The following is a 15094-nucleotide window of genomic DNA, read 5'->3' as shown; positions in this document are numbered from 1 at the left end:
AGTCTCTCCTCCAGGCCGAAGGCCGCCGAGGGCCCGGGACGAGGCCAAAGGCCACGCTGCAGCGGCAGTTACGGTGTGCAGACTAATTTAGAGGCTGAGCCCCCTCTCCTTCCATTTCGTCCTCACTGCCTGAGTCTCGGTCCCTAGACATCCAGGTGAGCGCCAGAGAGAGAAACCGTGACAACGCGGCGTCCACGGGGAACAATAGGCTGGGGAGCGGCGCAGAGCCGAAGGCACGCTCCGGGACGAGCACCATCCCGCCCCCCTCATCGCTGCCCCAGACTCACAGAGTCTTAGGCATTTCGTCCTCCATGGCTGCTGCTGTCGCGGCGGCGCCTCCAGGTCCAGCTCCCTACCCTTCGCTACCTCACAAATCTTTTGACCGGCTATGGCTGCGGGATAGCCGGGTTTCTCGGCTGACCGGAGGTTACCCCGCCTCTTTCTTCGGCGGCAATTACACTGAACTGCCGGGCCCCGCGCGAACAATGAAGCCCCAATACAAGATGGCGGCGAGCCGGGAGCCTTGGAGCAGCCAGGGAAGTGACCCGGGCCGCGCAGGCGCAGAAAAACTTTGCACTTTCAACCTCCCGGCCGCCAGGCTACACCTCAGTCCATACATTCACTTGTTGCGCAGCCGTGCTTCCAACGACGCCAGGGGGTTGTCTCGGACTGCGCAGGCGTAAAGGTTAACTGTTTAATGACTCGAGTAAACATTGTTGAATTCCACCTCCAGATTCGAACGTATCAACAGTCATTTATAGTAAAATATAAGTCTTCGTGGAAATGAAAAATTGTATTTTCAGAAGAAGAAAGACTATAAAAATTACGCAAAGCGAGGACAAAAACAGCGTGCGCCGCCCGGGAATCGAACCCGGGTCGCAAGAATGGGAATCTTGCATGATACCACTACACCAGCGGCGCTGACGGAAGCCTCCTCTGTTGAAATACCTTAGGACCAAGTACACGCGGACGTTCGTCCCCAAATGAAGATTTATTCATTTAAAAGTAAAAGTTTACCGAGAGTCTATATAATCTGTTACTTTTCAGGTAAGAGATGATTTCTTTTCTTTCATTTTGGTACGATTGCATGGATGTTCCTACTTTTTCTGTATGGAAAAATCTTAACAATTTTTTTTTTTTTAAAACTTAAAAGAGTTTCCGGGAATTTCCTAGCAGTCCAGTATTTCGGACTCCACGCTTTCACTGCCGAAATCAGGTTTAATCCCGCCGTCTATGGGGTCGCACAGAGTCGCACACGACTGAAGCGATTTAGCAGCAGCAGCAGCAGCAAGATCCCCCAAGTCACGCGGCGCAGCCGGAATAAAAAGTAAGAGTTTCATTAAGAATTTGTCTTCTTGGTGTTAACCAAAATTTTGAGCCACGAATATATTTCCAGATCTTTGAGGAATTTTTCTTTATATTTGAATTTCCTTGATATAATCAATGTACAGTGGAAAATATTTAAGAAACAGTTATTTAATACAGATCAATCCAAGAGTTCTAAAACTGAAGAAATAAGAAGATATACAAATTTTTATCCTCTTCCAGGGAGGCAGAAAAACGTACGTCAGTATACTTATTATGCATTTTGTATTGCATTTTAAATTATGTAAAAAAAAAATTTAAACATTGGGAAATGTACATGCCCAAAAATGTGATGTTTTCTTTGAAGTAGTTCATTTAGACTGCAGCACTTTTAGATAATCATTTTTGAAATTGAATTTAGAATCTGTGGTACATTCTTGGGATTTTATTCAAAGACACCAAATATTAATATTTTGAGGGTGAACAATACAACTTTTTAAAATGTGTAGTTCAGGAATTTCCTGTGGCCTAAAGGTTAGGGTTCTGAGCTTTTTTTATACTGCCATGGCCTGGGTTCAATCCCTGGTCTGGAAACTGAGATACTGTATATCGTCAGTCAAAGGAAAAAAAGTGTATAATCCAATGGTTTTTTAGTATATTTACAGAGGTATGCAGCCACTCTATAATCAATTTTAAAACATTTTCACCCCCCACCAAAGGAAACCCTTACTAATTAGAAGTCACTCCCAATACCCCATCTCACTTTTCCTCCCCAATCCACTAATCTTCCCTCTCTATAGATTTGTCTGTTCTGAACATTTCACATTGTCCACAAAAAAATGATTAATGGTTAATCTAAGAAAGAAATAGAGGAACCTCCTTGGTGGTCCAGTGGTTAAGACACTGTTCCTTCATCAGGGAACTGGATCCCACGTGCCACAACTAAGAATTCAAATGCCACAACTAAAGAGGCCACAGGCCACAACTAAAAATTATGTATTATATATATATATATATATATATATATATATATATATATATATATCTCCCGCAAATGGCAATTAAGACCTGGTACAGCAAGATATTAAATAAATAAGTAATTAAAAAAAAAGAAATAGAGAATTTTATTCAAGCCAATTTCTAATCAAGAGGAGTATAACCCGGGAGACAAGTCTTTCAGCAAGCTCTGAGGACTTTCTGCCCATTAGAGGTTAATGCACAGGGCTGCCCCATGCTGCTGCTGGTGAGGGAGCTCCAGCCCTTGTGCACTGCCTTAGGAAGCCACCCTGGCCTGGCTGGCCCAATCAATGGTGGATCTGGAGGTGGTGCCTGAGCGCTCTCTGGGAAAAGAGCAATAGGTATTCGCCCTGGTCTCCCCTTTTAAGCATGACCTCATCCTTAACCTGACTCAGGAGAGGATCAAACTACTGTTTGAAACTTTCAATCAGAGACTTAAGGTGATTCAAATATATCACTTGACTAAAGTACAGTTAAACTATTGTGGTGTGCATTTTAATTGAGCAGATTGACCAGTCTTCGGTGCAACCCATCCTGGAGTGGCAACTCCACTGCACAGCTCTTTCAGCTCAATCTCAGAGGACTCTTTCTCTTTTCAGCTAGACTCATGCACCAAGTTTCCCAAGTATAAGCCCAATTTTGCCCATGTTCTGGCTTCTCTCCAGGTATCCCACAGAGCAACTGTGAGATGAATGTACATGTACAGTGGAAACAGCCTACAGGATACCAAGGCTCCCATGATGCCCCTGAGATGTTTCCTGGGCAACATGTATGCTGAGAGTGTAGATAATCTTTGATATGAAAGTGGATCCTCAGGTTTACAACTTTGCCTACTTGTCGCAGGTTGTGGACCCAACTTATTACCAGATAGCCCAGATGCAGGTATTTGAAATCTTAATATATTTTGGCAATTCCTTCCAAGATGTTCTTAGCATGCTTGACTTTCCACACAAGGTCTTCTACAAGTCAGAAGACAAGATGAAGTTTCTTTCTCCTTTGCCTCACAAGCAAGTTCCATCCAGGTGTAATGACTACTTTTTTTTTTTGGCTGCACTGAGTCTTCCTTACAGCTTGTGAACTGTCTTGTTGTGGAGCAGAGGCTCTAGAGCATGTGGGCTTAGTTGCCCCGGGGTATGTGGGATCCCATTAGGGATGGAACCCATGTGCTGCTTTGGAAGGTGGATTCTTAGGTACTGGGCCACCAGGGAAGTCCCATGACTTTTTAACTACTTCACTCTCAGAATGAACATCTGCTTTGATGTGAATACACACAAAATGAAGAGGTTTGTCCTACACACCAGTTACCCTAGACATTATAATTTTAATATGTATCACTGCAGTGAATTCAAGATTCCACTATCTGTAAAGATAGAAAACACAGAGGGTCAGACAGAAACACGCATGACCTACAGCAAGTGGGACAACATTCAGGAGCTTCTGGACCATCCTGTGGGGGGAAAAAAATCTGTTGTCTTGCACAAGTCCTCCTGCCCAAACAATTCCCACCCATTTGGCTCCACGTTCTGCTTTGGCCTTCAACAGATGGTCTCTGAGGTCAGGCAGAACAACCACATTGCCTTGGTGATTCTCTATGGCCCTCCAGGCCTGGTGCCCACCTGAGAACCATGGAGCTGTACCCCTAGGAACATCAGGACCCATGCTCCTCCATGAAACTGTGTATCACATACTATTCAGCAGGCCACCCTGTGGGTTTTCTTGGACACCTCGCCAGTGTGGAAGGGCGTGATATGTTAAGATGGGGCTCAGGCTGGGTGCTCTGCCATGAGGTGAGAGGTCCAGATATTCCTCTGTCCCCCATTCTCACCTGCTGGTGCCAACAGGGGACACAGACTACAAAGAGAACCACAACTCTGCACCTTGATACCCAGACCAGGAGCTCTCAACTAACATGTAAGGACACAGGACTCTGTCTTTCCTGTCCTATGCACCCTGGGAAAAGTCTTTTTTGGGACTCTTTCTGTGATTGAGGACACAGGCATTCAGGATAAGGACAAGGTCCTTCCTTTGGCCCAACGTGGCCATGTGACCATTAAGGCAAGCAGGGAGCATGCCCATAGTACTTAGTGGAGACTTTTTTTGTACTATATCCACATTAGTTACTTGATGAGCTGGTTGTGGCCAGATGGCCCACCTACCCTCCCCTGTTTCTTTCTTGTATGCGCTCCTTGCCAGGCCTAGTAGGCACACCCAACTGGTTGAAACAAACTTTCTACCATCAAGGTATGTGCCCGGGCCTGGTTCCCACTGCTCTTGGTGCCAGCCTGAAAGGTTGCCTGTTTCCTAACTCTTCCCCGACCTGTCTGGTAGGACTGCATGTTTCCATCCTGTTTGCCTCTTTCATTTAATGCCAAGGTTTTAGCTAGAGACATCTTCCTTCGTTTGGGTGTGTTTCAGCATTCTGTTCTGCACTGTGGGCTTGGCTCCCCTGCCCTGACTCTGGACAGTGTCTCCTGGCCAGGCCATTCATGGAGCAAGACCTCTGGGGCTCAAGGAGGGCTGGCTGCTCAGTCTTTCTGTGGGATTTGCTAAAGAAAATAGCATATGTGTTTTGAAAATATTAATCCTTTGGAAAAGAATTGAGAAGTTTATAATTTTACCCTGTTTTTAATATTTTGGCTTAGCAACTTGTGACACATAGATGAGAATTTTGAGAGTTTTTCACCTGTGTGTACAGATTTTTGTAAGTACAACTCTTTTGTAATAAACTCATGTATACCCTCACCCTGTAGTTTTTAACAACGAATGTGCAGAGGACCTGCCCTGGGCTCCTTTGCAGTGCCTGGGCCGATAGCCAAGCTTGTGTAACATTCCCATAACTTTGTGACTGATTGTTTTCCTATGTAGACTGTGGCCTGGCCAAAGACCCTCACACATCCCACCCTGGGGCAGCCAGAACTGTTCCCATCCTCCTAGAATGAGGGGACATTCCTCATGCCCTGCCCATAGTCCTCCTCCTATGGCTTCAGCAACAGCTCACCTTGTGCTGTTGCTGGAACGTTAGCACTAAAAACAAAAAAAAAGGAAGAAATTAATGCACAGTTATATACATTTTGAAGACAAAACAAATGACAGTTTGCATCGTCCAAATCTGCATGTGCAGATGCAGATTAAGGATTAAGAAAGAAATGTGGGAATTCCCTGGAGTCCAGTGGTTAGGACTCAGTGCTTTTCATTGCCCAGGACTGTGTTCAATCCCTGGTTGGGGAACTAAAATCTTGCATGGTGTATGGTCCAGCCAAAAAAATAATAATAATAAAATAAGAAGAACATTTGAGCTGGAAATGAAAATCCTCTTCAGTTGAGAAGGAGAAGAAATAAAATACCCCCATGCTCAATCCCTCACGTTATATCCTAAGGAATTACTTTTCTGGTGCCAGAAATAATTGGTCTTTACCATCAAGCAGGAATTCCTATGTCTTTTAAGGAAATCTGGTTAAAACAATTGAGGAAGCACAGTGCACACTAAAGAGAAGTAGTGGCCTAAGTGAGCAGAGAGAGTTTTATGTTTAAATTTTTTTGTCGTGCCTTAAACATTATTTTATTTCATCAACTCCCTCTTTTGATCCTTAATCTCTTGATAGAAGGCATTTGGTAATCAAATATTTGGTCCCTTGATGCCACCCAGAATGGTTGCTTACCTGCTCTAGGTCCATCATATCCCTCCATTCCTGGTTCTAAAAGCTTGCTCTTTCTTTTCTTTTAGGGGGGATTGTACTAGTAGAGGGGCTTCCTCTGTGGCTGAGTGGTAAAGAATCTGCCTGCAGTGCAGGAGCCACAGGAGACTCGGGTTCGTCCCCTGGGTCGGGAAGACCCCCTGGAGGAGGACATGGCAACCCACTCCAGTATTATTGCCTGGAAAATCCCATAGATACAGAAGCCTGGTGGGGTATAGTCCATAGTGTCTAAGAAGAGTAGGACAGGACTGAAGCAACTTAGCACACACGCATGTAGATATTGGTAGAATGTCTGGCAAGGACTGACAGTCAATCCAAATTGTCCAATAGAACTTAAGCCAATGTTACATTGTATATGCATTGTGAATGTTCATTATTTTATAGGGAACTATAGATGTGATCAATCATTTCAGGCAGTTTAGATGTTACTATCTCAGTAGAAGTTGGTGATACACGGCATGAAATGCAGGAAGCCATCACTTTATAAGTCACACAAACTGTAGTCAAATTACCATCAAGAATAACAATGCCAGGGACTTCTCTGTGGTCCAGTGGCTAAAACTCTGTGCTCCCAATGCAGGGGGCCTGGGTTCGATCCCTGGTCAGGGAATTACGTCCTGTGTGCTGCAACTAAGACACAATGAAAATAGAAGCTACCCTGTGCTGCACCTAAGACCTAGTGTAGCCAAATAAATAAATCTATTAAGAAGAGTAACAATGCCGTTAGTAGAGATACGACCTCTTCCTTCCCAAACCAAGCCATTTTCTTCGCATCTCCCCTAAACTCGAAAGGTCATTCAGAATGGAAATTGGATTCTTCATTTGTGTCACAATATGGGTTATATTAGAAGCCTCTTGGGAAGCAGTTAAAATATCAAGGGCCACGGGATTTTCCCGTCATGGAAATTAAGCAAGCTAATGGCTTGGTTACTGTCATTTAAGGCTTGCTCTGTGAATAATGACATCTTCTATTTCAAATGAAGGAATAAATATTGTTGACTAAGTGATCATACCGGTGGAAGACTGATTGATCCCTGTGTGTTCACTTTAAAGGCAGATTGACAAGGGCAGTTTCAAAGGCTACCTCCTCTAGGTGACCTTGAGCATGAGTAAAACTAATAGTGCATCTTTCCAACCAGCCTAGGGAGAGCCAAGGCCATAAATTTGTTCCATGAATCCACTGGATTTTAGTAGAAGCTAACTAATATATTTAGCATCTAGTGAAAAGGAGTATTCATGGCCATACTCCAAACAAATGTCATTAACTGGCTGGGTAAGAGGGTCCCACTTAGTGATATCAGCAGTAACTTGTACAGTCCTAGAGTATCTTTCTTCTAAAATAAAATTTCTAAGTGTCATCCAATTAGAGCCTTGGAGAGAAGTCCACCACAGTACACCTGGAAAAGTTGGACATAGGCTATTGACTGTAAAACAATTGAATTAATTTAAAACTCTACATAGGATTTGTGTCCGTGATAGAAAAAAGTTGGTTTATACAAAAGTCCAAGAAATCAGTAAGAAACTATAAATGATCATACAGGTCAGGTCCAGCATCTTAGGATAGCTCTCTACTTCTGATATTGTCTTGTCCTAGTGTGGGTGTTGTTTCCCTTCCATGTGAGCAAAGTATTAAAGTGAGTTGAAGTCAGCAGGTCTCTCTATATACCAGCCCAGTGCAGGGCCCTTTTGAAGTGGGAAATAAGAATCCAAAAGTCAATTTCCTTCAGTTTTACTGTATGTGAGTTAGTTAAGAATACCTGGTAAGGATCTTCCATCTAGGTTGGAGATAATCCTTTAAATAATGTCTTTCCTGGTATGCATAATCTGCCTGATTGCAGGTCATGGGGTACTTGATCTTCACCCAAAGATAGATTACTGTGATAAGCTTCAGAAAGAAACTTAGAATACCCTTGAAAAATTTAAAGTTAACAATAATATAGCATAGTAATGAGAAGCCATTCAGGAAATGAATGTTAGGCAGTAAATTAAAAAAAAATTGAACACTAGAATTTAATATCCACAAAGTTATATTGTTGAAACATAATTTTTTTCTCTCTAAAATTATCCTCATTTCCTGATTTGAGAGAATACCATTGAAACGTGTATATTATATGTGAAACGGATCACCAGCCCAGGTTCGATGCATGAGACAGGGTGCTCGGGACTGGTGCACTGGGATGACCCTGAGGGATGAGATGGGGAGGGAGGTGGGAGGGGGCTTCAGGATGGGGGACACATGTACACCCATGGCTGATTCATGTCAGTGTATGGCAAAAACCACTACAATATTGTGCCAATTAAAATAATTAATTTTTTTTACATTAAAAAAAAGGTACCTGGAAAAATAAAATTATCCTCGTTTCCACCAAATATAGCCAAATTAAGGTTAATTTGTTTGCAAAATAAACCTGGTTTCAATAAACTTGTCTTGATTATTTACATAAGGCACTAGTGATAAAGAGCCTGCCTGCTAATGAAGGAGACATAAGAGATGTGGCTTCGATCCCTGGGTCAGGAAGATCCCCTGGAGGAGGGCATGGCAGTTCACTCCAGTATTCGTGCTTGGAGAATCCCATGGACAGAGGAGCCTGGCAGGCTACAGTCCATAGGGTTGCAGAGTCAGACACGACTGAAGCAACTTAGCAGCAGCAATTGATTCTATAGGCCTTTAAGTTGGCTTTGCTGGAAGTTTTCATAAGGAATCTCAGGCTGAACGTTTAAAAGGATTCTCAGGGGCAGGAAAGCCACCTCAAGGGCTTGCTATTAGATTCTGACTGCGTGGTATCTATTGATTTGGGTGAATTCCTGTCTTCTAGAGGTCTCCAGAATATCTGGAGATTCCTTTACCAGCCAGAAGGTGGACTTCTTTATTTATCTAGCAAGGCTGCTGAGAACCCTGCAAGCAGAGTACCAGGTTGTTTTCCAAGGGGCTTTTTGGTGTCATAAAGTTCACGTTAGTTCTTCAAAGCTGTTTGGTCATATTTGATTCTATAAATACCCTGTAATTTGATATTCAAATAAAAGCCAAAGTAATATTACCAGTGTTTCCAATTATGTGCTGTTATAAGGGAGACAAATTCTTATTAAACTTCTCAAATAACTATATTGCCTAAAAATAAGAAAATTCACTAAGAGTTTCCAAATCTAGAATGAGCAGTTATGGAGATAGGATAAATATTTAAATTCTGCTTAAAAAGGGACAAGTTGCCCTGGTGCCTCAGTTGGTAAACAATCTGCCTGCAATGCAGAAGACCTGGGTTTGATCCCTAGGTCAGGAAGGTTCCCTGGAGAAGGGAATGGCTCCCCACTCCACTATTTTTGCCTGGAGAATTCCATGGGCAGAGGAGCCTATGGACAGTCCGTAGGGTTGCAAAGAGTCGGACACAACTGAATGACTAACACCAAGTTGCTATAAGTCATTATTAGCTTAAGGGGAAATATTTCCTTAAAATTGGAAAACAAATATTAAAGCCAATAATATTTCAGACAAAAAGTCATAAAAATTATAACCATATTCATCAGTTCATTCAGTCCTATTGTAGCTAATTCTTGTTTATCTTCATTGTCTGTTAAGGGTTTATGAAACCATCATCAATTTTCCATTAGAATTCTTTAATTTTTTACTCAGATTAGTGGTATGATTTGAAAGTTATTAGAAACCTGTAATTGTCAAAAGGTCCTTATTATGAATATTCTTGAAGATGAAGCATCTTCTTCCAAAGCATCAGAAAGCAACAATAGTTGTCTGTTAAATGACAAGACTTTAAAAGGGGTGGTTAAAGATCTAATTACAATGCAATTGATGAAAGAATCTTGGTTTCATCAAATCAAGTTCTTTTTCTTGCTGATTTTTTTAAACATATAATAAGACCTTATTTGTCTTCTAGTAAAACTGTTTTTGAGTATTCTTCAAATCATATGAACCTAAAGTTCATTTGAGTTAGTTTCTTTTCTATTTGAGTATTTATGTAAGAGTTTAGTTTTCTTTAAGCCAATTAAATACAATTAATTTACGAGTTAATTTTGCTAAAGTCATTCACAGTAAAGATATATCATATCTATAACTTACACACATACAGGATTTCCCAGGTGGCTCAGTGGTAGAAGATCCACCTGCCAATGCAGGAGCCACAGGAGACACGGATTTGATCCTTTCCTGGAGGAGGAAATGACAGCCCACTCCAGTATCGTAGAGTCAGACGTGACTGAGCATGCACACATATATAGACAGACACAACCAGAGATTTCATGACTTCATTTTCAAATCTAGTCATGAATCGGGTATTACAATATAAACTCACTAGTTTGTAAATAGCAGTTGGAGTGCGTGCATGCCAAGTTGCTTCAGTGGTGTCTGATTCTGTGCAACCCTGCCAGGCTCCTCTGTCCAAGGGATTCTTCAGGCAAGGATACTGGATTGGGTTGCCATGCCCTCCTTCAGGAGATCTTCCTGACCCAGGGATCAAACCCACATCTCTTTTGTCTTCTGCATTGGCAGGCAGATTCTTCACCACTGTGCCATCTGCGAAGCCCCAACAATTGGAGTAAATTTTATTTGTGTGAGTTTAAAAAGGCCTGTTTTCCATTTTTTTCTTCTCGGTCTCAGGGATTGCAGATGGTTTAGATAGGAGTAAGGTAAGACTTTCTGAGAGCCCTGGTAGAAAATTTACATCTCAAGGCTTAGGGAGAGAAAAGCAAGTTCCTCCTAGAAGAACTTGTTCCCTTAGGGTCTGAATTCTGAAAAGATGTTGATCAAGCTGGCATTATGTAACTGCATGTGCAAAGCCAGCCTGGAAAGGTGAGAAGAGCCCCATCTTGGTCGTTTTGGGGGCACAACGTTCCTCAGTTCCCAAATAAGCATTTGCAAGTGTTTTGTCCATAGTTCAGTTCAGTACAGTTGCTCAGTCATGTCCGACTCTGCAACCCCATGGACTGCGGTACACCAGACTTCCCTGTCCATAAGTGTTGTACATAAGCCCTACTGGGGTTCCCATAGGTGCCTGTCAGCGAGCTGTTAGGCTTTTGAGGAACAATTTCCTATTATTAATTTGGTACCCTAACTCAGATATGATCTGAACAATTTTCTGAGAAGAGTGTGGTGGATCAGATGTGTATTGTTTCTCAGTTTAAGCTCCCCAAAGAGTTAGCCTTGTATTTTTGACACTTTGACATGTCTCTGTTTTTCCCTCTGATAGTTTAAAACTGCTTTGGGTGCTCAGGGAATTAGATGATCTGTCTTTACACCGTGCGACTCAGTAAGAGCAGCATTTCCTTAATGGTTGTGCTAGGATTCCCTGTGAGACTGGTCCACATTGGAAGGATTGATCTTGACGCTTCCACTAGGTTCTCAGTTGCCTGAGGACACCTTGTGGCCAGAAGGAGCAAATGTCCCTTTTCTTCAGAGCAGAATAATTCAACCTTTCATTTCACTAGCAGTTTGTTCAGACCATGTATCTACTTGTTTTTCAATTAAGCCAGATTTAACAAAAACATGGCCACCTATGTTTCCCTGAGCACCCCACTCAGATCCCACTATGTACCAGTGCCCCTTAAGTCTCCAAGAATAAAAATTTCAGGTCATCATTTGATACGATATGGGCTTCCCTGGTGGTTCAATGGCTAAGACTTTGTGCTCCCAATGCAGTGGTCCTGGGTTCGATGCCTGGTCAGGGAACTAGATACTGCATGCTGCAAATGAGTTCACAGGCTGCAACTAAAAGTTCCTGCATGCAGCAATGAAGAACCGCTACAGCCAAATAAGTAAATATTAAAAAAAACCAAAAAACAGTAAGATCTTGGTATGAGAACTCATTGGGGTACCTGCAGAGTACTGAGAAGGCAGCTGCAAAGAGTTCATAGAATATACCACAATTTATTCAATGGCAAATTGAATAAATGACTATAAATATCATTCATTGACATACATTCAAGGTCCACTGTTTTTTTTTTTTTTTTAATTTTATTGTTTTTGTACCTCTTAATCTCACTCATCTATTTCACTCCTGCATATGACCTCCACCTCTGACAACTTCCTGGTCATTCTCTGTATCTATAACTCTGTTTCTGTTTTGTTATGTTTATTCATTTGTTTTGTTTTTTAGATTCCACACATATGTGAAATCACACAGTATTTCGTCTAAATCCATTCATCTATTGATGGGCACTTAAGGTGCTTCCATATCTTGGCTGTTTGTAAATAATACTGCAGTGAACATGAAGGTACACATATCTTTTTGAATTATTATTATTTTTTCTGATAATTACTCAGACGTGAAGCAGTTGAATTGTATAGCAGTTCTGTTGTAATTTTTTTTTTGGCCATGTTGCATAGCTGGTGGGTTTTTTTTGCTATCCAAATGGTTTACCACAGTGGCTGCACCAGGTTACATACCCACCTAGAGTGCACAAGGATTTCCTATCTTCTGCATCCTCACCAACAGTTATTATTTGCTGTCATTTTTTTTGGGGGGGGGCTGTGCTGCTTGACTTACGGGATCTTAGTTCCCCAGTCAGGTATTGAACCTGGGCCCTCAGCATTGGGAGTCTTAACCACTGGACCACGAGGGAAGTCCTGGTGAGTGGGATGTTAACATCACTACTATTATTGCGTTTCAGTCAATTTCTCCCTTAGGTCTGTTATTATTTTATACCTGTTTTCCCCCATACTACAAATAATGTTGTAATTAAGCGTCCTAGTATATATATATATCCTTGTAACTAGCTCTTTTATTTCTATAGAATAGATTTCCTATTTGGAAATTTTTCAAAAATTTGGCGTTTTTGAAATATGTGGTATCTCTCTCTACATATTTTAATAACTAATGTTTTTTAAAGGTCTTATTCATTCACATTCACATGAACAAAGTCAGTTCCTGAGATCATCAGCTACTTCATGTCATTTTCTTCTGCATTAAATTGTTTTAGTCTTAATTTTTGCTAATATAATCAATTAAAACTTGTATCTCCCTGTTTGAATTTGCATTCATCTAAAGTACTACTTCCCTTGGGCTCCCCTTGGGCTTCCCTTGTGGCTCAGATAAAGAATCTGCCTGCAATGTGGGAGACCTGGGTTCGATCCCTGGCTTGGGAAGATCCCCTGGAGAAGGGAAAGGCTACCCACTCCAGTATTCTGACCTGGAGACTTCCATGGACTGTATAGTCAATGGGGTCACAAAGAGTCTGACATGACTGAGTGACTTTCACTTTCAAACTGCTACTGGAGGAGAGACGCCCGGCTCCCGGCGGCGCAGACGCGAGAGACGCCCGGCTCCCGGCGGCGCAGACGCGAGAGACGCCCGGCTCCCGGCGGCGCAGACGCGAGAGACGCCCGGCTCCCGGCGGCGCAGACGCGAGAGACGCCCGGCTCCCGGCGGCGCAGACGCGAGAGACGCCCGGCTCCCGGCGGCGCAGACGCGAGAGACGCCCGGCTCCCGGCGGCGCAGACGCGAGAGACGCCCGGCTCCCGGCGGCGCAGACGCGAGAGACGCCCGGCTCCCGGCGGCGCAGACGCGAGAGACGCCCGGCTCCCGGCGGCGCAGACGCGAGAGACGCCCGGCTCCCGGCGGCGCAGACGCGAGAGACGCCCGGCTCCCGGCGGCGCAGACGCGAGAGACGCCCGGCTCCCGGCGCAACCGACCACGTGCAGAATCGTGGCTGAGAGGAGCTGCCCCGCACCCAGGGTTAGGGCGGTGGCCGAGAGGAGCTGTACCACGTCCAGGAGGCGGTGGCTGCTTGGGCACCGGAGGGCCGAGAGGAGCTGATCCACATTCAAAGCAGGAGGGGCGGCCTTGAGGAGATACCCCTCGTCCAAGGTAAGGTACAGCGGCTGCGCCTTGCTGGAGCAGCTGGGAAGAGGTACTCCACGACCAAGTGGAATATAAGAATCCAGTGTTCTGGGGAGGAAGGAACAAGATGGCGGAGGGATAAGACGGCGAGACCACTTTCTTCCCCACAAATTCATCAAAAGAACATTTGAATGCGGAGTAAAGTCCACAAAACAACTTCTGAATATTGGCAGAGGACATCAGGCTCCCAGAAAAGCAGCCATTGTCTTCTAAAGGAAAGAGAAGAAATCAAGCTCCACCCACCAGAACACTGACACATGCCTCCCTAACCAGGGAACCCGGACAAGTCACCCGTCCAACCCCACACACAGCGAAGAAACTACATAATAAAGAGAACTCCACAAACTGCAAGAAGAGGGAAAGGCCACCCCAAGCAAAGCAATATAAGCAAGATGAAGAGGCAGAGAAATACCCAGCAAGTAAAGGAACAAGATAATTGCCCACCAACACAAACAAAAGAAGAAGATATAGGGAATCTACCTGATAAAGAATTTCAAATTTTGATGGTGAAAATGATTCAAAATATTGAAAGCAAAATGGAGTTACAGATAAATAACCTGGAGAAAAGGATTGAGAAGATGGAAGAAAGATTTAATAAGGACTTAGAAGAAATAAAAAAGAGTCAATATACAATGAATAATGCAATAGATGAGATCAGAAACACTCTGGAGGGAACAAACAATAGAATAACAGAGGCAGAAGACAGGATTAGCGAACTAGAAGATAAAATTGTAGAAATAAATGAAACAGGAAAAAAAACGAATTAAAAGAAATGAGGACAATATTAGAGATCTCTGGGACAATGTTAAACGCTCCAACATTCGAATCATAGGAGTCCCAGAAGAAGAAGACAAAAAGAAAGACCATGAGAGAATACTTGAGGAGATAATAGTTGAAAACTTCCCTAAAATAGGGAAAGAAATAATCACCCAAGTCCAAGAAACCCAGAGAGTCCCCAACAGGATAAACCCAAGGCGAAATACTCCAAGACACATATTAATCAAATTAACAAAGATCAAACACAAAGAACAAATACTAAAAGCAGCAAGGGAAAAGCAGCAAATAACACATAAGGGGATTCCCATAAGGATAACAGCTGATCTTTCAACAGAAACTCTTCAGGCCAGAAGGGAGTGGCAAGACATACTTAAAGTGATGAAAGAAAATACCCTACAGCCCAGATTATTATACCCAGCAAGGATCTCATTCAAATATGAAGGAGAAATCAAAAGC

At 43.1% G+C, this 15094-nt stretch overlaps 2 protein-coding genes, 1 non-coding gene and 1 pseudogene across 8 annotated transcripts in view; 2 read left to right on the top strand and 2 right to left on the bottom strand.

Annotated features, from left to right (window-relative positions):
- The window catches only part of TIA1 (TIA1 cytotoxic granule associated RNA binding protein), a 37810-nt gene extending 37215 nt beyond the window's left edge, over window positions 1-595 (bottom strand). For 2 of the 6 annotated variants that reach the window (XM_055401245.2, XM_055401246.2), the window contains exon 1: window positions 288-568. In XM_055401245.2, coding sequence (XP_055257220.1) covers window positions 288-313 — 26 coding nt within the window. In that variant the 5' untranslated portion in view covers window positions 314-568. Of the gene's footprint in view, window positions 1-287 lie in introns of all 6 variants that reach the window. The other 4 variants (XR_016038556.1, XR_016038555.1, XM_088841276.1 and 1 more) reach the window with 4 other exon arrangements.
- On the top strand, window positions 312-14272 carry LOC129539867 (uncharacterized). Its single transcript, XM_088841780.1, has 3 exons — window positions 312-679; window positions 1154-1327; window positions 13240-14272. Exons 1-3 carry the CDS (start codon window positions 312-314, stop codon window positions 13775-13777), a joined length of 1080 nt encoding a protein of 359 aa, XP_088697906.1. The 3' UTR covers window positions 13778-14272.
- Window positions 851-921, bottom strand: TRNAG-CCC (transfer RNA glycine (anticodon CCC)). Its single transcript has one exon. It is a non-coding gene; the product is annotated as a tRNA-Gly (tRNA).
- LOC129539866 (phagosome assembly factor 1-like) lies at window positions 2613-4255 on the top strand (annotated as a pseudogene).
- Window positions 14273-15094: the final 822 nt, after the last annotated feature.

Source organism: Moschus berezovskii, chromosome 11 (assembly GCF_049115385.1).
Source record: "Moschus berezovskii isolate FMDL1 chromosome 11, NW_MosBer_1.0, whole genome shotgun sequence".
NCBI classification, from domain to species: Eukaryota; Metazoa; Chordata; class Mammalia; order Artiodactyla; family Moschidae; genus Moschus; species Moschus berezovskii.
Note: the sequence above shows the minus strand (reverse complement) of the source record. Positions and strands in the feature narration are given on the sequence as shown.